Source organism: Mustela lutreola, chromosome 9, assembly GCF_030435805.1.
Source record: "Mustela lutreola isolate mMusLut2 chromosome 9, mMusLut2.pri, whole genome shotgun sequence".
Lineage (NCBI taxonomy): Eukaryota > Metazoa > Chordata > Mammalia > Carnivora > Mustelidae > Mustela > Mustela lutreola.
The window spans coordinates 23,066,726-23,092,466 of NC_081298.1; the positions used below are offsets into that span (position 1 = coordinate 23,066,726).

The window sequence follows — 25,741 nt, forward strand, 5'->3', positions numbered from 1 at the left end:
AATCTAGATTCTAAGCCCCTCTATCATCCCCTTCCCTCCCCATCTACCCTCGGCCCCAGCACGCTCCGCCATAGGCCCACAGATCTCACCAGCAGGCCTAGCAACCCCGCCTGACGGCTCCAGCCTTCAATGGCCAGCTCAAGCCTTCCTTCCTTGGTCACCGAAATTTCTATGCACTTCTGGTCAGCACACAGAGCTGTGACTCATCCATGAGTGTTCCTGCCAACTGGACTCAAGCTCCCTGTGGACAGGGGCTTTGTCTTGCTGAGTCTGCCATAAGCCTTCTCTGTCAGAATGCAGGCGGACAAGGAACTCACGCTGCCTGACAGGAATCTGTGGCAAATTCTTCCTTCACAAATGCCCCGCTGTGCTGTGGCCACCCAGTGACAAAGTGGAGACAGTAGCAGAGAACAAACACAGAGACGTGGGGTTTATTGTTGGTGGGGAGGTGCTGGGACAACACAATTGAGACAAGAGGCATCGGATGCTCCTGTAGGTGACTCTGTGGGCAGCTGTGACTTGCCTCGCTCCCATGGGAGCCAGGGCCTGCTCCCAGCCTTGTGGGCTTCCTTCCTTCCTCCTGGGCCATGACAGCCAGCTGTCCATCCATGTAGTCCCAGGCTGGCCTGGATTCTGCCCCGGGTGCGGCTGCTACCTGGAGATGGCTTGGGTAGTGCTGGGACTGGGGCACAGCGGGACTGGTCCTGGGGACGTCAGACTTTGAGTCAGGGACTCGTCCAGCTTGCGGGTCTCGGCTTCCAGGACGGTGGCCTCAGGGGCCTGGGCCACGGCCAGCAGAGAGTGGGAGAGGCTGTGGTGCAGGCCCGCTAGCTCACGGCTGGTCTGCACCGAACGAGCAATGTAGTCCTGCTTCTGCTTCCGCTCCAAGGCCAGCTGGGCTCGCAGCAGGGCCACCTGGGTCAGTGCGGGTTGCGGGAGGGGACCAAGAGGGAAAGAGTAATTAAGGACCTTGAAGCGGCCCCAAGTCCTCCTGCTCCGCTCCTGGGAAGAGCATTTGAATCAACTACCCCACGCCAATCTCAGGATCAGGCTCTAGGGTGTCTGGGACAAGGGCCCTTGGGAGTCCTGGGAAATCCAGGGCTCCTCAACCCTGGCCATGTAGGAGACTCAGATAGGGGCCTTACAAACAACAGCAATGACAAAACTACTCATCCGTTTTATTGAGGGATCATTTGCATGTAATAAAATGCCAGGATTTTAAGAACATGTTGTGATGAGTTTGATCACACACGTGTGCGTGCGTAACCGCGATCTTGATCGAGATACAGAGTATTTTATCGTCACCGCAGTACGCTCTACTCTGGAAACTCTTGATAAATACTCTGACTTAATTAGAGGGCGCGGAGGCCTGGGCATCAGCGTTTTTTCAAAGCTTCCCAGGTGGTTCTCAGGTGCAGCCAGGGCTGGGAATCACTGACGAACCCTTGTTTCTCCAATGAATACACAGCACCAGGAGGTGGTTATGGGGAGCTCCGGGCAGCGCCAGGACTAGGGTGAGGCAGAGAGGCCCCTGGGTTGTGGAATTTAAGGAGGGACTCCAGGTCGCCAGTGAGCATCTCCTTAAAATTCTCACCTGGGTGTCTCCCTTGCCTCACCCTTGTGTGGGCCCCATCTCGGGAATGCTTTGTGTGAATTCCAACTAATAGCTCAGTCTAGTCGTATGGTCAGGCTCTGCTGGTAGTGACTATTAGTTCCTGAAACAGGCCCAGAAATAAAAATTCCACGGTTCTTACTACTCTGGGGCCTTGAGAGACAGGGTGAGTCTTCAGGTAAGGCCTGGGAGGCAAGAAGGCACCAGGTAAGGCCTGGGAGGCAAGAAGGCACTTGATCCTGGCTTTCTGGGGCGAGGCAGCTGGAGCTGCGCTTTGAGATGTGGATCTTGGTGCTGGTGCCAGGCTACTCTGCCTGGTGTGTTGGCAACAGCACGGGTGCATGTGAGGGCAGAGGAGGCTGGGATCCTTGTTGTTTGCTTTCCTCTGTCCTCCTAGAATCTTCTGTCTGCCCTTCAGCCCTCTTTATTCTCCTGCTCCTTCATAGCTAGGAACCTGGTGGTCTGGGGTCTGGAGCATGCTTTCTTCCCTCCTCCTACTCTAAGCAGATGGGAGGTTGAGTTGGGACTGGGCTCTTCTTGCCTCCCACACAGACTGAGGTTCTCTGAGGGAGGAACTATTTCCTGTCTCCCTGCTGGAGGGGCACAAAGGGTCAGGCACATAGCAGACACTCATGCTTTATTGCCTGATGGCAAAGGAGGGAAAGGGGGCTTAGAAAGCTGATCCTTCCAGAACATACCTCTTTCTGCAGTTCGGCCACGTGCTTGGCATCTGAGGAGCCCTTCTGTCCTCCTCTTCCATCCTACGAAGACAAATACCATTCTTACTGGAATAGGCCTTCCTGCCCTAGGGGTTCTGAAATAGGCATCTTTAGCCAGCTCATCTCAATCCTGGGGGCCAAGGCAAGAGCTATGTGACAGAACCCAGACTGGACTCCACGGGGCACAATGACCATTGGGCAAGGAAGCCTGGGAGGGCCCAAGCCAGCCTAGTGGATGACGCCCCACAGAGACCTGATGTTGAACATCCAAAAGGCCTGGGTGGCATTGGCTTCTTGAAGTCAGTCACCTTTTTTTTTTCCTCTTTTTATTTTTTTATCTATTTGACAGAGAGAGAGAGAGATCACAAGTAGGCAGAGAGGCAGGCAGAGTGAGAGAGAGGAGGAAGCAGGCTCCATGCCGAGCAGAGAGCCCAATGCGGGACTCGATCCCAGGCCCCTGAGACCCTGACCTGAGCCGAAGGCAGCGGCCTAACCCACTGAGCCATCCAGGCGCCCAGTCACCTTTTAATTTACAGAAGTATAACATGCATTTGCCTTGTGGCAGCCCTGGGCTGTGAGCTAGGGGTGCAGAAAGGAAGTAAGACGAGGTGCCTGCCCTTGGGAAGCTTTCATAAAGGAAGGGGGATGGAGAGCTCGGAGACACTCAGCTGGCAGCAGTCTCTCCCCGACAGGCCACAGCACCGTTCATGGATAGCATAACTCAGCTAGAAGAGTCCTAGTATGGGGAGTCTTCCCCCAGTTCCTTACCCCAAAAAGGGAGTCTAACTCCTGGAAATCCCACAGACTCTAACCTCGCAAATTCAGTCCTATAAGGGAGGAGATCTGAGAGGCCCACAAAGCTGCTCTAAGGCTCATGGGCATGTCAGGGTCTGGCAAGTACCACCTGACACCCACTCACCCGGGATTCTGACCAGAAACCTGATGAGCCCCGCTCCTAGACGAGCCCAAGGCCCTGGTCTGCAAGCAGGGAGGTTACACATCAGGGAAGGCTTTTTGAGCTCCTGAGAAGGTAGGGCTGTGAGCCGTGACTCCATCCCCACCCACTGAAGATGGATGGGCCTCCTTCCTGAGTCAGGGACAGACTGAGCTGTGCAGAAGCCAGCCTGGAGGGGCTCCCCTGAGCAGCTCACACGGCCATGTCCCCCTGCAAACCTGCTGTGTGGGGGACGAAGCTGTGGCTTCCCTGACCTCCGAGACGCCCGTCCTCGATGCGCGCATGGAGTCCCTCTTCAGTTTCCTGCGCTCTCGCTCCACCTGCCGAGATGCAGGTGGAAAGTCAGGGCTCGGCTTGGCTCTGGGGCTGGAACAGAACTGCTGCCCTCAAGAGGAGGCTGGCATGCGTGTGGCTGTGGGTGTAGGGGTGAGCAGGGGACAGCAACCTCGAGAAGGGGTGAGGAGGGCGCAGGCCAGGGCAGCCCTGAGAGCAGAGAGGTGCTGCTGGGGCAGAGAGGTAGGACCCGCCTCTCAGGCCTTCTGACTGGGCTTAGCAAATGCTTTCTGTAGTATTTTGGGCTCTGCAGGCCGTTAGATCTCTGGCCCAAATATTTGACTCCACTATGCCGGTGTTCCCATGAACACTACTTTTCAGCAAGAGGCAGCAGGCTGGATATGACCCCTGATCTGACTGCTCTGCTCCGGGGGCTCCATGAGAAGTGAAGATACCCGTGTGCTGAGCCCCAGATAAGGACACTGAGGACACGAGAAAGGACTCACCTGCTCCAAGGCGGCCCGCAGCTGGACGTTGTGATGCTGCAGCCTGCTCCGGTCAATCTCTAGCTGTGCCACTGCTCGCTGGAGGTGTTCCAGCCTCTGTCCCCAGAGCTGCTTCTCCTCTGTCCCAAGACCAGGCTCAGCCTCTCCCCCTGGCACCTGCGGGACAGCCCGGGGACTCTCACCTGGCCAGCCCCTTAGACCAATGGGGGAACAGACAGAGGGCAAACAGACCAGTGTGGCAGGTCTGAGCTTCAGGGACCCAATTTCCAAAGGAGGGGAACAAGCCCCTGGAAAGGAGCTTCCTCCTGGCCATCGGTTCCCACCAGGCCCCCAGCTCACCTCTTTCAGCTGTGCACCTACCTCTTCTCTGGGTCCCCGTTCTGCTCTGCTGGTTGAGCCGGGGCTCAGGAGCCGCTCCTTCTCCAGAGCTTGCCTGGTGAGCTCCAACTCATCCTGGGTTATTGAGGTGTGGAGCAAATCGCACCGTAGCAACCTCCTACCCAGCCCCATGCTACCTTCCATCCTCATCAAAACCCCAGAATTCTCTCATCAGGTTATAATCTTATTGTTCCTGGAGCCTCTGAGCTATTCTAGGGTAGAATTTTTATTTACAGATGACAAGCAAAGCAGTAGAGAGGGATCTGTTGGAAGTTACATGGTGGGCTAGGACTAAAACCTGCCTTGTTTGAGATCTTGCATAAATTAAGCAGCAACCTGGAGCACTGAGGTGTTGTAGAAAGAGCATGGAGGGTGCCTGGGTGGCTCAAGGGGTTAAAGCCTCTGTCTTCTGCTCAGGTCATGATCCCAGGACCCTGGGACTGAGCCCCGCATCCGGCTCTCTGCTCAGCAGGGAGCCTGCTTCTTCCTCTCTCTCTGCCTGCCTCTCTGCCTACTTGTGATCTCTAACTGTGAAATAAATAAAATATCATGGATTCGGGAGACACACAGAGCAAGGTATTCTGTTGCTACTTACTGGCAATATGACCTGGGTCAAGATATGAGCTCTCTCCAAAACCCAATTTCCTCATTTGCAAAATGACCGCATGCTCCATGAAGCATAGATCAGGCTTTTGGGGTTTAATCCCTCCTGATAAGCGGGGGCCTCAGGCTAGATATTTTCTAGGCACCGTATGTCTCACAGGGGGAGTTCGGCAAACAGGCAGCATTCTAGAGTCAGACTCCCTAGATCTAGTTCTGCCATTGACTGGCCATATGACCTTGGACAAGTTACTTGGCCTCTCTGAACTATAAATGAGAGATAATTCCAGCTTCTCAGGGTTGTTGTGGAGGGAAGCAAGAGCAACAGTGCATGGCATGGAAAATGCTTAATAGAAGATATGATGGCAGTTAGATGAAGGGCTGTATCTGAAAGATGTTCTTGAGTGTTCGGGGGGGGGGGTGGTGCCAGTGCAGGGGGATGCTGACCGGAGCTATAATACTGCTCAGCAATCCTCCCGCCCAGCAACAGACCTTACTTGTTCTGTGACTATACGAACGAGCCTAGAGATAGGAAAAGAATTCTACTTATCGAATGCTTATCTCTTTTCATACTCAAGATGGCCCTACAGGGCTGGTATTGGTATTCCCCCAAAAGTCAGAGAAGTGAAGGCACTTATCTGGGGTCACACAGCCCATAAACTGTAGGATGGTATTGCAAACCCAGGAACTTGACTCCAAAGTTCACACTTGGATCCCCTTCTCGGCATATTGCCCCCAGATGGGAAGCCCCTGCAGCGCTGTGTCTGAGAGGATGGGAGGGGTTCTCTGGGGCTCAGCCCTGGTCAAGGCCCAAGATGTGGGGTCAATTTCCTGGAAAAAATGGGCTGGGTTGTTCTTGGCAAGAGAGACAATGCCTCTCTATGGCCAACGGTCAACCTTGCTTTCCTGACTGTCTGCTCTGTTGCAGGCCTTGTGGCCAGTGCTGGGGCAGCAAAGGGGACTAAGGCATGGCCCCTGACCTTGAAGTTGAATGCCACACCCTAAAGTCCAATTCCCTTCTCATTTGATATTCCATCTAGAAGAGTTCACTTATCCTTAACTGCTGAGGACCCCAAGTCTATCCTTAGCCTCACCCTTCAACTTCAGATCACTTCACAGACCCGCTTCCTGGACCTCACCCCCTACAGGTCCCACAGGCACCTCATTCTGCGGCTATTCCACAGCATTCCTGAAACCTGCCTATGAGCAGAAACCTGGGGGGTCGGTTTCCTTCTGCCCTTTCTTTAGTCCCCTGTTTCTTAGCTAGTCAGCTGCCAGAAGGCCTGTGAGCTTCTAGCCCCCCCCCCCACCGCCCCGAGTCACCATCCACCCTTCCTGTCTTCGGTCATCATTTGTCCCAGGACTTCGAGGACCACCTCCTTGTCGGTCTCCCCAGATCTACCGTGACATTAGATGTGTCACCCTCCCTCACTGCCCCAAACACTTCGTCCAGATCCCACTGGTCACCCAGGTCCTCGACATGACTCCAAAGCCCTGAATGATGGGGCCCTCGCTGCCTTGTCTTCTGTGGTCAATTGCCCCTCTGCGTCCCATTCAGCCTGAGGTCTTGTACGGCTGCTCCATGTTCTCCTTCCTCTTTCCTCTTCCCCAGAAAGCTCCTCCCCACCCTGTGCTTGGCTAATTCCTTACTGGTTCCTTCAGATTTAATCTTAAACTCTGCTTTGACTGGGAAGCCTTCTAGGATTTACCACTAGGAGAGGCCAGCTGGGTGCCCTCTTTGTGCTCAAGAGCACGCCGAACTTCCCTACCGAGGCTCTGACTTGAACTAGACACTGCATTCCAAGTGCTTATCCGCTAGACCATAAGCTCTATGGAACTGTGGGCGTCTCTCCATATCCTCCCAGATGAGCACAATACCCTGGATTCCATCTCTCTCTGCCCTCTTGCACCCTGAGGTGTCACAAGCCCGGGGTGGCAGGGACCCTCTGAGTGCAGCCAGACATCAGCCTCTGCCCCCCAGCCGTTACCACCCATGGAGTGACTCACCTGCAGCTTCTGCTGCTCCGAGTCCCGCTCCAGAACAGAGGCCTGCAGGAACATGGCTACGTCCTGCAGGCTGCTGACGCTCGCCTTGCTCTGGGCCAGGGACAGCGCCAAGTCCTGGGCCTTCTCCCTCCACTCTATCTCCCGGGCCTCCGTCTGCCTCAGCGCTGCCTGCAGTCGCTCCAGCTCCTGCTGCAGCCGCGGCCCGGCAGCGCCAAGCTTTGTAAAGGGCTCCTCCGCCGGGGAGGCTGCGTGGCTGTGGGCTGAGTCCTCCAGATTCTTCCTTTGCTGGGCCTCCCTCAGCCCCACGATCTCCTTTTCCTTTTGGGCTAGAGTCAGCTGCAACTCCCTTAGGCTTTCACGGAGGCCCCGCACCTCTTCCTCTTCTCTCCCCCGCTCCGGACCCTGGTTCCCTGGGAGGGCATCTTCTCGGGCTCTCTGGGCCACAGACTGCTCTAGTAGCTGCCCCTGCCTCTTCTGATAGCTCAGCTCCTCATCCTTCTGGGCCAGTGCCCGCTGGAGCTGCTGCACGGCCTCCTGGTGCCGGAGATCCCGGTCCTGGATCTCACCTTCCCGCCTCCGCAGGGCCTCCTCCAGCTGCCGGGCCTGTGCCTGGCAGGAGTCCAGGGCAGCCTGCAAGGTGGCCGTGCTGGCCTCCAGGCTGCGGCTCAGTTCTGCCTGCCCCAGCAGCCGCTGCTCCTTCTCCTGCAGGGCGGCCTGAGCCTTGCTCAGGGCCTCCTGCAGAGCCTCGGCCTGCTCCCGGGCTGTCTCCTCCCGCTGCTCGGAGGACTGGCTGGCTGCCTGCAGAGCCTCCAGCTCCTGGTCCCGGTCCTTGAGCGCAGCCTCTGCCCGCAGCAGGCGGTCCCGCAGGCCCGTGACCTCTGTCTCGTGCTCCTGGGCCCGCTCGGCACACTGTTGCCGGAGGGCCAGCAGAGCCTCCTCCTGCTCCCGAGACTCGGCCCTGAGGTCAGCCAACACCTCCTCCAGGGCCTGCCCGCGCTGTCCCTCCACAGCCAGCTCCTCCTGAAGCCTTCGCACATGCTCCCTGTGCTCCTCGAGCTCTCCCTGGCGCTCCTGCAGCTGCACACGGGCCCGTTCCACGGTGCCCTGCAGCGCGCTCGCCTGCTCCTTCGCCGTCTCCTCCTGCGCCCGTGCCTGCTGCTGCTGGTGCCGCAGGGCCTCGAGCTCCTGGTCCCTCTGCGCCAGGGCTCTCTGCGCCTCCTCCAGGTGAGCCTGCAGGGCCTGCTCTTTGAGCTCCCCCCGTTCCCGGGCCTCCTGCAGGTGCCGCTGCAGGACCACTAGCTCCTGCTCTCGCTGGCTCAGGAGCAGGCTGGTCTCCCCCACCTTCCTGTGCAGGCCCTGGAGCTGCTGCTCCAACTGGTCCTTGTGCTCCCTCAGCTCGTGCAGGCGCTCCTGCTGGCATTCCACTTCCTTCTCCTTATCACGCAGGATCAGCTTCAGGTGCTCGAGGCTCCCACGCTGGGCTTTACTCGGGCTCTTCCCTTCCTCCGCCTGCTCCTGCATGGGCGGCCTCTGGGAGGCCAGCTCCCGGCCTCTCTCCCTCAACGACAGCTTGATCTGGCCCAGGTCCTCCTCCAGCATCTTGGTCTGCAGCGTCCTCTGGTCTTCTAGGGCCCGAATCCTCTCCCTCTGGAGCAGCACATCCTGGTCCCGCCTCTCCAGGTCCCGAGCCAGACGCTCTTTCTGCCTCTGTAGCTCCTCGATCTGCTCTCGCTGGCACGTCAGCTCCTGGTCCTTGTCCTGGAGCTCTCTTGCCAGAAGGGTGCCGTGGCTCTCCAGTTCGTCGATCTGGCTGCTCTGGGCCTGCAGCTCCTGGCTCCTCTCCTCCAGGTCCAGTGTCAGGTGGGTGAGGGCCACCCTCTGCATCTCCCTCTGGCCCTCCAGCTCCTCGATGGCCTTTTGCTGGCATTCCATTTGGTGATGGTTTTCCTCCAGTTCCAGGGCGAGGCACTCCAGAGTGACCAGCTGCTTCTTCAGATCCTGAATCTGTTCTTTCTGGGACTCTATCACTTGGGCCTTCTTCTCAAGTTCAAGAAGCTGATGCTCCAAGATGCTCCCCTGGGTCTCTCGAGCCTTCTCGAGCTCTTTGATTTGCTCCCTCTGCACAGCCAGCTTCTGCTCCCGCTCCTGAACGGCCAGGGGCAGGTGCTCTAAGACAGACCTGCACTTCTCCAGCTCCTGGATCTGCTCGTGTTGCACGCCCACCTCCTGGCTCCTCTTCTCCAGGTCCAGAGACAGGGCGTCCAAAGCAACCTTCTGCATCTCCCGTTGTTTCTCCAGCTCCTGGATGCTTCCCCGCAGAGCCTCTACCTCCCCTTCTTTTTCGGAGAGGGCCTGGGTCAGGATAGCTAAATTTTCCTGCAGAGCCTTCCACTCGGCCACTGTCAGCTCGCCCTGCTCCTGCAGAGCCTGGGCTCGCTCACGCTCGGTCTCTGCTTCCTTGCTCTTGAGTTTCAGGGCCGAGCGAGCGGTTCTCAGGTCCTCCTCCAGAGCCCTGACAGCACTGGCCTGAGCCCTGGCTTCTGCCACAGATGCCTGCAGACGGTCCACCTGGGCCATCAGGTTCTCCTTGGCTGCCTGCAGGAGCTCTCGCTCCTTCTGGAAAAGAAGAAGAAAAACCACCTTGGGCTACATTTCCCAGATACCATCTGCCCAGTGCAGGCCCTTCGTCTCCTTTCCCTGCAGCCTTAGCACCAGCAAAGGTCGGGGGACAAAGAGAACTGGTGCCTTCCACTGAAGCTGATCTAGTAAAATATTGTCCTTACGGAATTCCAGGGCTCTGCTAGGCCCAGAGGAGAGAGCCTGAAACAAATGAGCCATCCCAGACTCTGGTCCTTCAGGGCAGGGGACAAATACTTCAGCCTCCTTTCAGGAAAACTGACCAGGGCCTTCCTAATGGACCTCAAGGAGCCAGCCAGGGAAACTGAGCCCCTTGCTCAAGGACGCTGGGCACTACACGTGGCTGGGGCCTGACCACAGGCCCAGGTGGGTTTGGAGCTTCAGCCTGGCCCCCAAGGACTCCTCCTGAAAAAAGTCCCTGCCCCAGACCAGGCCCACCTCACCTGGGCCTCCAGTCCCTGCAGCTCTGCTTGCCGCAGACGACTCTGCAGAGACGTCACGGTTTCCTGCAGTTCCATCAGCTTGGATTCCAGCAACTTCTGCTTTCCTTCCCACTGGCATTTCTCTTTGGGAATAGGGGAGGTGGTAGAGCAAGGCCCAGGGTGAAGGAAGAGAGGGACATAGAGGCAGATGGAGGGGGAGGAACAGAATCAAAGGGGAAGAAGGGGAGGAAGGAGAGAATTACATCCAGTCTCACAGCCATGTCACCCATCAGCCAGCTGTTCCGGGTTTGTCTGGGCCCCTGCGGCTCCCACACTCGCATCCGTAGTTGCCGCCCGGTGCCGGCACTTGCCTGACTCTCCTCCCAACACTACCTCATCCTCATCACGTAGTGATCTCCAGCCCTGGATTCCAGATCCAAGGGTAGGGGGGACCAAAGATGCTGGAGGTCCTTTCTAGTCTCTAATTCTATGGTTTGCAGAGGTTCCCAGAGACCACTGTCGCTCTACAGGCTGCCCCCCATTTCTGCAAGACCCACTAGCTCTGTGTGTGTGGCTCTCAGGGAGCCCTCTGGGATACTTTCAAGACCTGACCCCCCTCCCCAAGTTGTCCTCTTCTCTTCTACCACAGAGCCCTGGCCCCCTCCTTTCTTTTCCAAGTAGTCACCACCCACGCCCTTGGCCGTGCCAGGGGGCGGGGGGCATTCTCCCCAGGTCCCCCGAACTTTGGTGTCTCCTGAACAAGCCCATAATCCCTCTGCTGTCAAAGGTGAGTAATTTTGACGACACAGCTGGAGAGAACAAAAACAAGTAACACAGATAAATGACAAAAGACACAGAATTTTATAACATTCTCACAGTCCTGGCCCTAGGTTGCCTGTTTTTTAATCTGCAGGCAGAGAAAGTGGAAGCCCAGCCAGGAACTTCTCTCAATTCACCTACTCTGTCCCCCTGAATTCCTCAAAAGCCAAGCAAAGCATAAAAACTGTTCACAGGGGTCATCACCCCTTTGGAGAGGTTTCTAGGTAGTTTCTCACAGTTGGGAGCGAGCAGCAAAGAGTGGCTACCGCTTCTGGGCTTCCAGCCTCTCCTCTCCCTCCAAATCTCCCCACTTGCCTTGAGCTTCTTACCTTCCTGGTTCTGGGAGAGCTGTCTCTGCAAATCCTGTAATTCTGTGCAGACCTGACTTTTCTCCGCCTCTGCATCAGCAAGACGCTGTTCCAGCTTCAGAGCCTGCTCCCTGAGGTCATCCTGGGAAAGGAAGGGCAAGGCTAGACTCCAACCTCCTCATGCCCCACCAAGCTATCCCACACCGGGACCCAAGTGCCAGCCCCCCTTCCTCTCAGCCTCTGTGGGATCTGCCCCCTCAGATCTGCTTCCAGATCACTCCCTGGAGTCGTGAAAGGCTCTGCTCCAACGGCCTGGAGCCTAGAATCCCTGTCTAAGCCCTGTGCACCTTCGCCCGGGGTCTGTCCTCTGTCCAAACTCTTACTTCAAAGCTCAGCTCCAAGGTCCCTTCTTCCTTCCCTGTGACCCTCCCCAAGCAGGAATGAACTGTCCCTTCCTCCTGTCATTATCATTTGCATCTGTAACTGATCTGGTTAATTCTATCAGTTCTGCTTATTTTAGAAGGCAGTTTCCTTCCTCAGCCTTCTCGAGGGTGGAGATCTGGTATTTCTCCTTTCCGAGCCGTCAGCTCACACTGGCTGGCACAGAGGTGGCATTCAATTTTTACTGAATGATAGGTTCACTGAGAGGTGGAATTTACGGGACATTTAGTTTAGCCTTAGGCCTGGAATGTTCCTATAAATGGCAGCCTCAAATCTCAGCAGTCCGTTTGTTGGGTTGTTCTTGGAGGTATCGGCACCAAGAACAAGTAATTCACAGCTGAGAGGAAAATCAGGCAAAACAATATTCCTCATCTGTGTAGGCTTCTCTAGTTCAGAGCCTCTCACGTCCCTCACTCGCTTGATCCTCACAACCCTGAGGCGCGCATCATTTGCCCCTGCTGACTAGTGAAACCCAGGCCCAGGAAACCAAATGCTGTGCTCATGCCTGCCCCGTGAGGAAAGGCTAGAGATGGAATTCATCCCAAACTGGGAATAAAACAGCTCAAACTGCTTCATGAGTCCTCTTCCGGGGAGTGAAGAGTTCAAGGAAGGAGAACAGGGCATCGTACCCGGGCCTGCTGAGTCTTCCACAGGTCTTGGTGAAGCTTCTGGAGGGCAGATGCCACTGCCTCAGCTGACAAGGCTGCCAGGAGGGGCCCTTTCTCACGGAGGAGCCTAGCTCCATTCTGGTCTGAAAAAACGAGGAAACAGCTCCTCACTTGGCTGCCCTATGAAAGGAAACAGCCAAACCTCCCCAGATAGTCTTGGCCTTCCCACAGATCCCTCCTCTCCCCAAAGAGCCCCTCCTGAGCAGATCATTCCTCAGGCACTTTCTGCATTCCTATGTGCCAGGAGCTGTGGCGGGCACTAGATAATGCTAGCTGTCACTTGTTGGGCATTTATTAAATGCCAGGAACTGTGTGACCTCTTTGACTTATGTACTCTCAGAAACTCCTTAGAAAAATCCTGAGAGAGGGGGCACCTGGGTGACGTAGTTGGTTAAATGTTCCACTCTTGATTTCAGCTCAGGGCATGATCTCAGGGTTGAGAGATTGAGCCCCAAGTCAGGCTCTGTGCTCAGAGGGGAGTCTGCTTAAGATCCTCTCTCCCTCTCTCTCTGCCCTTCGGCTGCTTGCGCATGCGTGCTCTCTCTTTCTCTCTAAGAAACAAAAAATCAAGCTCAGGGAGGACTGAATTAATTCCAGAGTCTGTGACCTTAACCTTGCTGTGATATTGCCTAAGGAACTGGGGGCCCCTGCCTTCTCCCTCCAGGGAGCCAGGGGTGGCTTTGGCCCAAAGGACCGAGTCCTTGCGTGGCCGTCTTACCTGCCTCAGGGCCCCAAAGGGAAGCAGAGTCTCCCCCGCCACGCAGCTCAGGCCTGCCATCACAGGTGAAGCCCAAGGCCTGCTGCAGAACAGAGCAGAGGCTGGCCAGCTGGGCCTGGGCCTGGTGCCCGGGCTGCTGCTCTGCCGCCAGCGCCGCCAGCCGGGTCTCTGCGCCTCGCAGGCGGAGCTGGACTTGGGCAGCCTTGGCTTCGAGGGCGCGCAGCGAGGCTCGCAGCTGCTGTTCTGTCATCTGAGCTGCCTCCAGGTCCTCCAGCAGTTGTGCTTCCTGAGCCAGAAAGTCCGCCTCCTTCTCCCTCACCTCCTGCTTCAGGAATTCCACCTGCCGGGAAGGCAATGTTGTCACTCTGAGCAGGGAGTGGATATACCTTGACCGACCCCCCCTGGCCTCACCCTGAGCAAGCCCTGGGCTCACCTTCATTGGGGCCAGGAGGCTTAGCTCTCCAATGGGCAAGGAGGGCTCTGGAAGGAGTGTTACCCTCCATCCAACCGACCTGCCCGCCTACTGACTCCTGTCACATGTACCTAGGCGATGCAAATGGGCTGTGGCCCTAGTTCCCCTGGCAGCCACACCAGCCCCCTGCTTCAATCAGAACTCGGCCTAAACCCTGACACTGAGCTACATGAAAACGGTCACAATAATAATGGCTCCCATTTATAGAATGTCTGCTGTGTTCTGACACTTCATACATTCCCCTAATGGCTAAGAATAATCATCCTTGTCTTACAGATGAAGAAACCGACGCTCACGCAACCTGCAAGCTAGACTGCTAGGAGCCAAAGCCAGCACTGATGACCCGACCCGGTCCTTCTCCACCCTAGTCTCCCTTCCAGTTCTGACCATCTCCCTCTTCCTCTCCTGGTTCCCGCTTTCCCCTGTGCCCAAGGTCTGGGGTCCTGGTGTGAGCAGATGGAGTCCTGAAGTTTTCTTGGTGCTGCCTATCTGATCTGTTCTGTTGCTGTGTCTCGCCAAGCTGACCTGGCACACTTAGATGCGGCCACACTTGACCCAGGCCCCTGGGAGCCCCGCCCCTTTGGGCACCATGTTCTGGGCTGTCAGAACCCTCCCCGGAGCTTCCTCAGCTCTGCGTCAGGTTAGCCCCCACCCTGCCCAGTCCTGACGTGCCCCTCCTGCCAGGGCTGCTACAGTCCCAGCACATCCTGTAATACGGAACAAGAGAACGGTCCTCTTCATGGGAGGGTCCTAAGCAACTGGCTTCTCCACTCCAGGAGCAGGCCTCTGCCGAGGAACGGGGCCCACGAGCGGTGTGGTTGAGTACCTGGGCGCTGAGCTCTCTCCCCTCTCCCCGGGCCTCCTGCACGTCCTGGCGCAGGGAGTTCAGCTCTTGCTGGTGAACAGACTCAGCTTCTTGGAGAATAAGGAGCTTCTGTTCCTTTTCCATCAGCGACTGAGTCAGGCTGCAGAGAGGCCAGAGGACTAAGGTCATTCTCTCAGGGAATGAAGAACTACCTTCTCATCTGACTGTGCTAAACATGGCACTAACCCTTCAGAGAGAAACAGTAAGATCACAATGGCAGCATAACAACAGAAGCCAGCATTTACTGAGCACCGACTAAGTGCTCCTAGGTATTTCTGGCACGTGATACCTCCTTTCAGCTTCAGCTTCTTCTCTGGCAGATTCCAGAAATATCTATGCAGCAGCTCAAATTCACTGTATCCAGTTCTTCCCATCCTTCTGCACACCCCTCTTCCCGGCCCTGCTCCCTAGCTCAGCGAACGGCACCTTTATCTACCCGGTGGTCCAACTTGGCAGCCTTGACCACATCAGAGTTCTCCCTTTATCCTACCTATGTCCAATCAGTGATGACATATAATGGACTCCAATTCCCTCAACGTCCCTTGAGCTCTTCCCCTGCTCCCCTTCCCCACTCCCCCTACCCTGATGCAGCCTTAGTATCTCTCAGGCAGACAACTGCACCTGTCTCCTAACATGTCTGGCTGCCCGTGGTTGCCTCAACAAGAGGGACTGTCATGCTTCAAGCTCCTACATCACTGAGAAGACACGCCATGCTTCACCCGGATGGCCCTAACTCATCCCCAAGGTTTCTTGCCATCACTACCTCTTCTGATATACCCTGAGCTGGATCGTGCCAATTTCCCTGCTTAAAATCCTCCAGGGGTCTCCTACTAAACCTAAAATAAATTACACACTCCTGGCCATAGCCCACAAATCCCCAATGACACAGCCTTGCCCAGATCCTGCACCTGGGTCTTATTCATCAGGCTCTGGTCACACAGTGCTTCCGGTGTCCCCAAATACCTCACGTTCTGAGCCGTCTCTGGGCCCTGAGATTTCTCTTCCTACCACAGAGCTCTCTCTCACCCCTTTGCCTGGCTGGTTCCAGTGTCTCCGCAGTGATCAGTTTAAATGCAACCTCCCTAAGGAAAGCCTTCCCTGAAATCTTATCTGAAGTACATCCCTGGGGCACCTGGGTGGCTCAGTGGGTTAAAGCCTCTGCCTTCGGCTCAGGTCATGATCCCAGGGTCTTGGGATTGAGCCTTGCATCGGGCTCTCTGCTCTGCTGGGAGCCTGCTTCCTCCTCTCTCTCTGCCTGCCTCTCTGCCTACTTGTGATCTCTGTCAAATAAATAAAATCTAGAAAAAAAAAAAAAAGTCCTTCCCAACGCCCCCCCCCATTTTGACTTCAGCATCCTGTTTCTTCCCTCCATGCCATGTAACATAACCTGCACCGATTTCTCTGGGGGATCACTTAATTAACATATTTCCCACAAAACGGTAAATTCTGCTGAGGCAGGGGGCCATCCCCAGCCCCTGGCACAGTACCTGGTGCCCAACATGTACAGGCTGGGGCTAGAGACATGAGCAGCTGGATCCGCTGAGGGAAGGGCTGAGGGAAGAGCTGTCCACCTCACAGTGACCACAGCAGCTAGACAGACAAAGCCTACTCCGTGGCCTGTTGAACCTACCTGGCTTTCTCCCTCTCTAGCTCCTTCTGCATTCGGCTATACTCCTGGGCCTCCCTCAGCTTCTCCTGAACCTCCTGCTCCACCAGCCTCCTAGAGTCATCCCTGGAAAGCAGCTGAGACTTCAAGTCCTCCACCTGGAAAGATACCACGTGATGACCAAGGGCAGGGGGCCCTCGGGGGGAGGCTTCTCACCAGGACTCCAGGTCCTCTGAGGTCACAGTCACTGGCCCATTTCCAGTGCCCTGGGGGTTTCTGCCAATGCTTACACACTATTCTTAGCACCCCTCTCTCTGTACCGTCCAGCTCCACTGTGGTCTCCCAGCCTCACATCTGCTGTGTCAAGGCAGGCACAAATCAAAATCTTGGCTGAATATAACCAAAATATAACCAGAAGCAGGGTGATAAAGGGATGGGCAAGTGTACAGTGATCGTATTTTTTGAAATAAACAATCAGAGGGGTGTCTGGGTGGCTCAGTCAGTTGAATGTCTGCCTTCGGCTCAGGTCATGATCCCGGGCTCCTGAGATCAAGCCCCGCATTGGACTCCCTGCTCAGCGGGGAGCCTGCTTCTCCCTTTGCCTGCCATTCCCCCCTGCTTGTACTCTCCCCCTCTCTCTCCCTGTCAAATAAGTAAATAAAATCTTTTAAAAAACCAACAATCAGAACACCAGCTGATAATGGGATTCTGAGAAGGAAAAGGAATCAGAGTAGGAAAAGCAACTTGGAATATTAAAATACTGGATCTCTGGGGAGGGTGGGAAGAATGAAGGGAACAGGGGCTGCCTGAGAAAATCTAAGTTCTGTGGTCATGACAGGGAGAGATGACTGTCCCAGGGCTCCAAGGGCATGTGTTCTACTCTAAGCGCCCTTCCATTTTCCTCTCCTTCCCAAGCAGCCCCAAGGCTCCCTTTTAGCGCAGAGGGAGCAGGACAGCCTGGCTATAGGGCTGGGACAGAGAAGGAGGCACCTGTCCCTGCAGGTCCATCTTCGCCTGCAGCAGGGCCCTGCACTCTTCTCGCAGGGCAGCGAGGTCATCTCTGCTCTGCTGGCTCGCCTGCTCCAGCTCCCGCCGCGCCTCTCGGAGCTGGGTCTGCAGCATCTCGGTGGTCTCCTGTCAAGGGAGAAGACCACAGTGAGCAGGAGAAAGCTCCCATTGGGGCCTGTGTTTTAAAGTCTGTGTCATATAAATACCAGTTTTTCAAAGGGGTTGGTGGCAAAAGCTGAGGCAGGACCCAGCAATCCACACTGTTTCCATGATGCCACCTCGGCCCTCACCTCCTAATCTGTCTCCTCCCCCACAGAGCGCACTGGCTCACCCCAGCTCTCTCCGCCAGTGCCCGAGTTGGTCGCAGTCCGTCACCGAGACCCCCGCAGCAGGCTCCTGTTGCAAATCCCTACTTCCACGCCACGACACCACTCCTTGGCATGCATGTGCACACGCACAAACATGCACACACTTCTCCACTCAGCAGCTAAAATATTTTTTAAAATGCATGTAGCAAGTCATGTCTGCTTTTATTTTTTTATTTTTATTTTTTTTAAAAGATTTTATTTATTTATTTGTCAGAGAGAGAGCGAGCGAGAGCGAGCACAGGCAGAGTGGAAGGCAGAGTCAGAGGGAGAAGCAGGCTCCCTGCGGAGCAAGGAGCCCGATGTGGGACTTGATCCCAGGACGCTGGGATCATGACCTGAGCCGAAGGCAACTGCTTAACCAACTGAGCCACCCAGGCGTCCCTCATGTCTGCTTTTAAAATCCCATCCAACGGTTTCCCACTGCCCTTAGAACAAATTCCAAGCTCCTCCCATGCTAACCAAGGGCTCCTGCCTATCACTCCACTCAACCCTGAGCCTATCACGCTGGGGCCACTTCGCCTCCTTTCTGTCCTGGCACTCCTCAAGCCCTTTCTGTCTGTCCCACTGCCCTGACCATGGCTATTTCCCCTGCCAAAACGGATCTTCAAACAGCTGGCTTCTGGGGCACCTGGGTGGCTCAGTGGGTTAAAGCCTCTGCCTTTGGCTCAGGTCGTGGTCCCAGGGTCCTGGGATCAAGCCCCACATCAGGCTCTCTGCTCAGCAGGGAGCCTGCTTCCTCCCCCCCCCCTCTCTCTGCCTGCCTCTCCACCTACTTGTGATCTCTGCCTGTTAAATGAATAAATAAAATCTTAAAAAAAAAAAAAAAAAGCTGGCTTTTTCTTCTTCCTTTTTTTTTTTTTAAAAGGGCTTTACTAAGGGGCACCTGGGTGGCTAATCAGCTGCCTTCAGCTCAGGTCACGATCCCAGGGTTCTGGGATCAAGCCCCGCATCAGGCTCCCTGCTCATCGGGGAGGCTGCTTCTCTCTCTCCTTCAGCCCTGCCCCCCTCAACTCGTGTGCATCCGTGCTCTCTCTCTCAAATAAATAAATCTTAAAAAAATAAAAGGGCTTTACTGAGACATAGTCCACATATCATACAATTCACCTGTTTAAGCATATGATTTGATGGTTTTTAGTATATTCAGAGTTGTACATGTCACCACATTTCAGAATGTTTTTATCACCCTGTACCCTCCCTATTCCTATCCCCACTCCCGACTATACATCTGCTTTCTGTCCCTGTAGCTTTGCCTATTCTGGACATTTCCTACAAAGGGAACCCCACGGGACATGGCCTCTTGTGACTGGCTTCTTACACCGAGCATAAGCTGTCAGAGCTCATTTCTGCTGCTGCATGCGGCTGGCTCTTTTCAGCCTTCACGTCTCAGCCCAAGTGTCACTTTTTCAGTCAATCCCACCCCCGACCACCTTGTTCAAAGTGGCCTCTGGTGACTCACTCTCAATCCCGTCATGTCACCCTATCCGTCTCCCTCGAAGCACTCCTTCCCACCCGTGATCATCTCATGAATCCTCTATCTGCGCATTTTTGTATGCTCCACCACTAGAACATGAGCTCTTTGAGGACAGGGACCATGTGTGTCACGTTCACAGCTGAGTGCACCTTGATGGTTGTCCTGGGACGGCACCTTGCCCCGGACCGGGTGCACAGAAGCACCAGAGGGCTGGCTGCGCTGCCTTGCCTCCCTGCCCAGGACCGGCCTCCATACCTGCTCCTTTAACTTCTGAACCTTCATGTCCTGCCTCAGCCGCTCCAGCTGTTGGCTGGCATCTGCGAGCTCCTTCTGGGTCTGCAGCAGCGTCTCCAGGAGGGACACCCTCTCCTTCTCTGTTTCGAGCTGCATCTGTGGAGGGGCAGAGAGGCGAGAGCTTGCCATCTCAGGGGTCACCGTGCTCACCTGCTGGGCCAGGAGCACATTCCCACTGCTCTAGGGCTCCTCCGGCAAATGGGGGGGAACCCAGGGTCAAAGGAGGTCTGGACCTGCTTGTTAAGAACCAGGAAGTGCAAAGATTGTCCCCGGTTTGTGAGCTGACAGGATGTGGTGAGCATCGGCCCTCCCTCAGGAAGTGTGACATGCCGTAGGCCCTAAAGCTAACTCAGGGGTCCTCGGGCTCACTAGCAGCAAAGGGAGCAGGTACTTCTCTTCTGGAAGCCCCCTGCAGCAGCATGCTAGGGAGTGGACAAGGAAGTGGTCAGAGGTAGGGGGAATCGCAGCTCGGATCTTCCCAGCTTCCCACCTGGCAGAGGGCGCTCTCTGCCTCTGCCCGTTCTTTCTCCCTCTGCCTCCGGATGGTCTCCATGTCTGCCTGCTGTTCCTGCAGCTTCATTTCCAGCTCTGTTTTCTCCCTCTTTTGGCTCTCCAGGGCCTTATCCAGTTCTTGCTGATGCCAGGAGCGCTCCTTCTCCTGGTTACATGAGGGAAGCACCGTTAGAACCCAGGGGGTGAGGAGAAGAGGCAGGAGGGGGGCTGGAGCAGAGAAGGTCCCCCCTTCCCGGCTGAGTCTTTGGGCCCTCCCTTGGACTGTCTCCCCATCGATAAAGTGAGGTTGCCAACTCCTGCCTTACCTATCTCATCACATTTTATGAGACTCAAATGAGATTTATAAAAAAAGTCAAATGATACATGAAAAAGTGTTTTCTAAAATGCAATTCTCGGGACGCCTGGATGGCTCAGTTGGTTAAGCGGCTGCCTTCGGCTCAGGTCATGATCCCAGCGTCCTGGAATTGAGTCCCACATCAGGCTCCTTGCTCTGCAGGGAGCCTGCTTCTCCCTCTGCCACTCTGTCTGCCTGTGCTTGCTCTCTCTCTCTCTCTCTCTCTGACAAATAAATAAATAAAATCCTTACCAAAAAAATAAAGTGCAATTCTCCCTAATATAAGTTACAAATGTCATTTTAAATCAACCAAACCACAGGTGATGCTATGATTATGAACTGAAGAAGCAGATTGGTTCTCTGATGCCCACTCTCCCCTACTTTAGGCACGTAACTCCCAAAAAAGCAAACTTTGGTTGCCATCTTGCCAACAAGTCAGCCTTGTAATAGGAGTCAAATCACAAATACGCATAAAGCACAAGTCAACTTCCACTTCCAGAAATCTGACAAACAAGATCTCTGAATAATCTAGCTGCAAAATGGCAAAAAATACTGGATAAAATATTAAATATACATTTCCACGTATAATGAGCCAGCAGGAACTTCAGAGAAGTCAAAAATAAAGGCAAGACTTGTGATCCAAAGAGGTAAATGAATGCAGAACTGGCTTTCTCTTGGAGGCCTTTGCTATACCTAATAACCTTGAAACTCATCTTAATGCTATGTGGGGAAAGAAAACAGAAGACAAGGGCGGGGAGTCCAATAGAAGATTCTCACATAAAGCTGGACCCCCAGGGCTAATCAGAGGTCAACAAACTATGGCATGTTGGCCAAATCTAGCCAGCCTCCTTTGCTGTGTGGCCTGTGAGCTAATAGTAGTTTTTACATTTTTAATGATAAAAAAAGAAGTTAAAAAAAAAAAAAAGACTTCGTGACATGTGAAAATTATATGGAATTCAAGTTCCAGTGTCTGCACTTAAAGTTTTATTTGAACATAAACATGCTCATTTGGTTACATATGGCTGCTTTTGTACTACAACAGCAGAGGTGAGTTAATTACGACAAAGACCTTAAGGTCCACAAAGCTTAGTATGTGGCCCTGTACCAAAAACTTGCCTATCTCTGGGCTATAGTGCCCTCAGTAGAAGGATAAACTTGAGAAAGAGATGAAAGAGGAGACAAATGGGGAAGAAAAGCAGAGAGAAAGTAGGAGAGAAAACAAAACAAAAAACTCCACAAAAGGAAACAATAAGAACATTTGTTTGTTTCAACCTTTATACAGGGTAAAAAAAAAAAAATCTCCCTCAAGAAGTCAACCACAACCTGGTCTTATGTGGGTGCAGGGCCTGAATGGGACGCCATACACTTTCAACAGAAATTTTGTATCATTTTAATTTAAAATTTTATTTTAAGATGAGATGTTCTGGGATGCTAGAACCTTTAATCCAACACTACTAGAATAAGTGAACTGAGTTAATTTCTATCATATTTCTATGCCTCAGTTTCCTCATCCCCAAAATGGGGATAACAACAGTGTCCTCCTCTTCTGTCAGGAAACTCCTAACAGAAGTAAAAGCAAATCTTCTGAAGAAAAACTCCTTCACCTGAGGACTACAAGGATTCCCAAAGAAAAATTTCTAAAGAACATGAGCTCAGAGCCAAGAACCACAAAACACACAAGCGAGAACCAATGGAAACAACATATAACAGCATCAGGCCCAAAAAGATTTTAGTTACTGGTATTATTAGCATAAAAATATGTTTCATGTGTTAAAAGAATAAAAGAGGATGAAAATACAAAATAGGGAAAAATGATTAAAACCAAGAAGATTTGAAAAAAATAATGGAATACACTGCCTAGAAATTTAAAAAAATTTAGTAAATGAAATTTAAAACTTGGCAAGTAGACTACATAGCAGATTAGACATCGCTGAATGGGGAGTTGAAGAGAGATCTGAAAAAAAATCATCTACAACACAGAATAGAAAAAGAAAATGAACACAGAAAATTTAAGAGTTAAGATACGTGGAGGATACTGTAAGAAGTTCTGACACCCAACTAATCAAGGTCTTCTGATACCCACAATGGAATAATCACTATGCTAAGAGAAAATAACTACCATCCTAGAATTTTATACCCAGTGAAACTATCCTTCAAGAATAAAGTAAAAAAGGAATATTTTCAGACAATTAATTACCAACAGACTCTCACCAAATAAATTCTATTTCAAGGAGGAAAATAAATCCAAATGAAAGTCTAATACACAAGAAGGAATGATCAGTGAGAAAAATGTCATTTTTCAGTGTATCTAAAACAAATATTAACTGTATAAAACAAAAGGTCAGAATAGTTTATGGTGTTAACAAACTAGTTATAACAAGACATTGCATAAAAAAGTACAATGGGTCGGAGGAGTGAATGAAGGTAAAATGTTCTGAGGTCCCTGTGTCATTCAGAAAAACAGGAAACATACCAAATAACCTGAGATTTTATTAAGTATGTATTTTTATTTTACTTTTTATTTTTTAAAGGATTTTATTTATTTATTTGACAGGGAGAGAGACAGCGAGAGAGGGAACACAAGCAGGGAAGTGGGAGAGGGAGAAGCAGGCTTCCTGCTGAGCAGGGAGCCCAACCTGGGGCTTGATCCCGGGACCCTGGAATCATCACTGAGCCAAAGGACACCCAGGCGCCCTTAGGTACATATTTTTAAATATTAAAGGAAGCAACTACAAAAATTAAAAAAAGAATAGAGAATATACCATCCAAAGTAATAGAGAAAAAGAACTGAGAAAAAAAATACAACTTAATCATCCAACTGAACTCCCTAAAAATTAAGAAGAATAACCTCTCCACCCCAAAAAGGTATAAAAAGGCAGGAAAAACAGCATAGGATGGTGGAAATAAATCCAAATGTACCTATAGGGACAATCAAAGCTAATGGACTAAATTATATAATTAAAAGACAAAAGAAATACAGTTCTAAACCGGGAAAAAGGGGTCCAAGGTATTCCTCTGTGCCCTGGGGCCAGTTTAACAACTGTAAATCCCAAGATCCATGCTTAACTCACTGTACATAGCAAAGCAAAACAACAATGACAACAATAACAAAAACAGCCAACACAAATACAGAGCTTACTACATGTCAGAAATCATTCTCAGGGTTCTCCATATACTACTCATTTAATAACTAGAAACTGGATTTTGCACCTTGGAGACCAGGTGCAAGACCAGGTCCCATTTAGATCTCTCTTTTTTTTTTTTTTTTTTTTAAGATTTTAAAATTTATTTGACAGACAGAGATCACAAGTAGGCAGAGAGGCAGGCAGAGAGGGAAAAGCAAGCTCCCTGCTGAGCAGAGAGCCCGACTCCGGGCTTGATCCCGGGACCCTGGGATCATGACTCGAGCCGCAGGAAGAGGCTTTAACCCACTGAGCCACCCAGGCGCCCCCAGATTTCATTCTTATAAGCAGCTGCTTCTGGCCCAAGAGTCAGCAGGTAGAGTACCCACTGAAGGGAGGCCAGGTCTGCCTCTCCCGTCCCCAGCCCCATCCATGACCTACCCATTTCTCCTCTAGCCGGTTCACCTCCTCCTCATGGGCTGACTTCTGCTGCTGCAGGGCCGTCTGCCCCTCGTGCTCAGCCTGGGCCAGCCGAATGGCTGCCCTCTCCCGCTCCTGCTCTGCACGGCTCCGCTCGGTGTCCAGTTCCAGCTTCAGGCACCTCACTTCCCCTGAGATGCCACAGATGCATGAGCTCCCATTCGGCCTCTGCCCTCTTTCTTTCTCCCCTCTCCTCAGACCTCGGGAGCAAACTCCCATCTCGGAAGCCCTGGGCCTGGCCACAGCAGGACCTCTGATAACTTCCCACGGCCTTGCTGGCTTTCCACATCCCCATGGAATGAATCGTCCCCGTTCCAGTTGGGGTCTCACCTTGAATGACTTCTTTGGCACGAGTGACAGTTTGAATCTGGACCTCCAGTTGGCCCTTGGTGACCTCTATCAGAGAATTTTGTTGTTGGGCCTCAAACAGATTGCTCTCCAGTTGCTCCTTGGCTGAGCTGTGAGGTTCAGGAATCAGGAAGAGTTCTGACCCATCAGGCCCCTTAACTTTCCTTAAGACGAGTTGGGTTCTAAGTACTGACCACCCAGAGAAATTAGGGAGCAGCGATAAATTCACAACTCGCTTAGGAGTTGTGATACTTTGGGCCTGGAACCGGGTTTGGCTCCCCTTCGCCTCACAATGCTCCCTCTGCCCTTGTCCGAACTGGGTCTGGGCCCTACCTGAGCCCCAGCAGTTGTTCGGAGAGGTCCTGCCGGTCTCGCTCCACAGCCTGCAGCCGCACCTCGAGGGTGGCTCTCTCTCGCACTAGGGCTTCCTTCTCCTGGACTTCCCGAGCGAGCACTTCTTCCTGTCGCTTTGTCTCCTGCTGTAGCTGGTCCAGCTGAGCTAAGGCTGCCTCCTGCTGATGACGGGCCTGGGAGGAAGAAATGGGCAAGCTACAGAGTGGAGGCAGGAACCCCCCCCACCGGGTTGCTATCACCAGGTTAGGGCCGCTGGCCCTTCAAGGATTCCCGACCCAGCTCTGTGAGTCCGGACGGTCACCCGCTCATGCAAATCCTATTTCCTGTGTCAGCCTACAGAACTCTTAGCCGAGACCCTGTGTGTTAGGGCTGGAAGAGAACTACCTCTAAGGAGATTTTAGTCTTAAGGAGTAAGACACCCAAAACATCAGGAAGAAAGTGATCAGTCTCTGAGAAAGGGACTCTGGAAAGGAGGTATATGTATCATTTTTGGGGCAGTGAGAAGTTTGGTAGAGGAGAAAGATGAACTTTAGCTGAGCCACTGGCTCAGAAAAAAATTTACTGAGTTGCTCCTATGTGTCAAGACATTTTGTTAGAAGGTGGAGGAACAGGGGGGCTTGGGGGCACAGTCAGTTAAGTGGCTGACTCTTGTTTTTTTTTTTTTTTTAAAGATTTTATTTATTTATTTGACAGAGATCACAACTAGGCAGAGAGGCAGGCAGAGAGAGAGGGGGAAGCAGGCTCCCCGCTGAGCAGAGAGCCCGATGCGGAGGGGCTCGATCCCAGGACCTTGAGACCATGACCTGAGCCGAAGGCAGAGGCTTTAACCCACTGAGCCACCCAGGTGCCCCTGACTCTTGGTTTTTGCCTCAAGTCATGATCTCAGGGTTGTAAGATTGAGCCCCATGTTGGGTCTGTGGGCTCCGTGCTCAGCATTGTGTCTCCTTAAGTGCTCTCTCCCTCTCTTTCTGCCTCTTCTTTTTTTTTTTTTTTTTAAGATTTTATTTTTATTTATTTGACAGAGAGAGATATCACAAGTAGGCGGAGAGGCAGGCAGAGAGAAGAGAGAGGAGGAAGCAGGCTTTCCACGGAGCAGAGAGCCCGATGAAGGGCTCGATCCCAGGACCCTGGGATCATGACCTGAGCCGAAAGCAGAAGGCCTTAACCCACTGGGCCACCCAGGCGCCCCCTTTCTGCCCCTTCTTAATGCTCTTGCATGCTCTCTCTCTCTCTAAAATAAATAAATAAATCTTTAAAAAAAAATGATGTAAGAATAAAAACAAGTAAAACACAGCCTTGTCTTCAAGGAGCTTTTGGTCTAATGGTGGAGACTATAAATGGATTATACCACAGTGTGTCTTATGTGTGGTGTGGTAGCTGGAATATCTGGAGGTAGAGTACCTAGGAAAGGCATCTAATTCAAGCCAGAGGGTGTGAGTTGCT

The 25,741-nt window shown here is 53.0% G+C and overlaps 1 protein-coding gene across 17 annotated transcripts in view; it reads right to left on the bottom strand.

The window, feature by feature from the left end:
- Nucleotides 1-404: 404 nt before the first annotated feature.
- Nucleotides 405-25,741, bottom strand: part of CEP250 (centrosomal protein 250) — a 50,098-nt gene continuing 24,761 nt past the window's right edge. For 12 of the 17 annotated variants that reach the window (XM_059133399.1, XM_059133395.1, XM_059133400.1 and 9 more), the window contains 18 exons: nucleotides 24,278-24,471; nucleotides 23,927-24,054; nucleotides 23,558-23,727; nucleotides 19,638-19,805; nucleotides 19,109-19,243; nucleotides 16,997-17,140; nucleotides 16,031-16,164; nucleotides 14,362-14,500; nucleotides 13,064-13,403; nucleotides 12,307-12,428; nucleotides 11,258-11,378; nucleotides 10,131-10,252; nucleotides 7,051-9,666; nucleotides 4,426-4,518; nucleotides 4,066-4,221; nucleotides 3,505-3,606; nucleotides 2,311-2,373; nucleotides 405-915 (listed from right to left, as the gene is read on the bottom strand). In XM_059133399.1, coding sequence (XP_058989382.1) covers nucleotides 652-915; nucleotides 2,311-2,373; nucleotides 3,505-3,606; nucleotides 4,066-4,221; nucleotides 4,426-4,518; nucleotides 7,051-9,666; nucleotides 10,131-10,252; nucleotides 11,258-11,378; nucleotides 12,307-12,428; nucleotides 13,064-13,403; nucleotides 14,362-14,500; nucleotides 16,031-16,164; nucleotides 16,997-17,140; nucleotides 19,109-19,243; nucleotides 19,638-19,805; nucleotides 23,558-23,727; nucleotides 23,927-24,054; nucleotides 24,278-24,471 — 5,211 coding nt within the window. In that variant the 3' untranslated portion in view covers nucleotides 405-651. Of the gene's footprint in view, nucleotides 916-2,310; nucleotides 2,374-3,504; nucleotides 3,607-4,065; nucleotides 4,222-4,425; nucleotides 5,875-7,050; nucleotides 9,667-10,130; nucleotides 10,253-11,257; nucleotides 11,379-12,306; nucleotides 12,429-13,063; nucleotides 13,404-14,361; nucleotides 14,501-16,030; nucleotides 16,165-16,996; nucleotides 17,141-19,108; nucleotides 19,244-19,637; nucleotides 19,806-23,557; nucleotides 23,728-23,926; nucleotides 24,055-24,277; nucleotides 24,472-25,741 lie in introns of those variants that run through there. The other 5 variants (XM_059133405.1, XM_059133407.1, XM_059133406.1 and 2 more) reach the window with 5 other exon arrangements.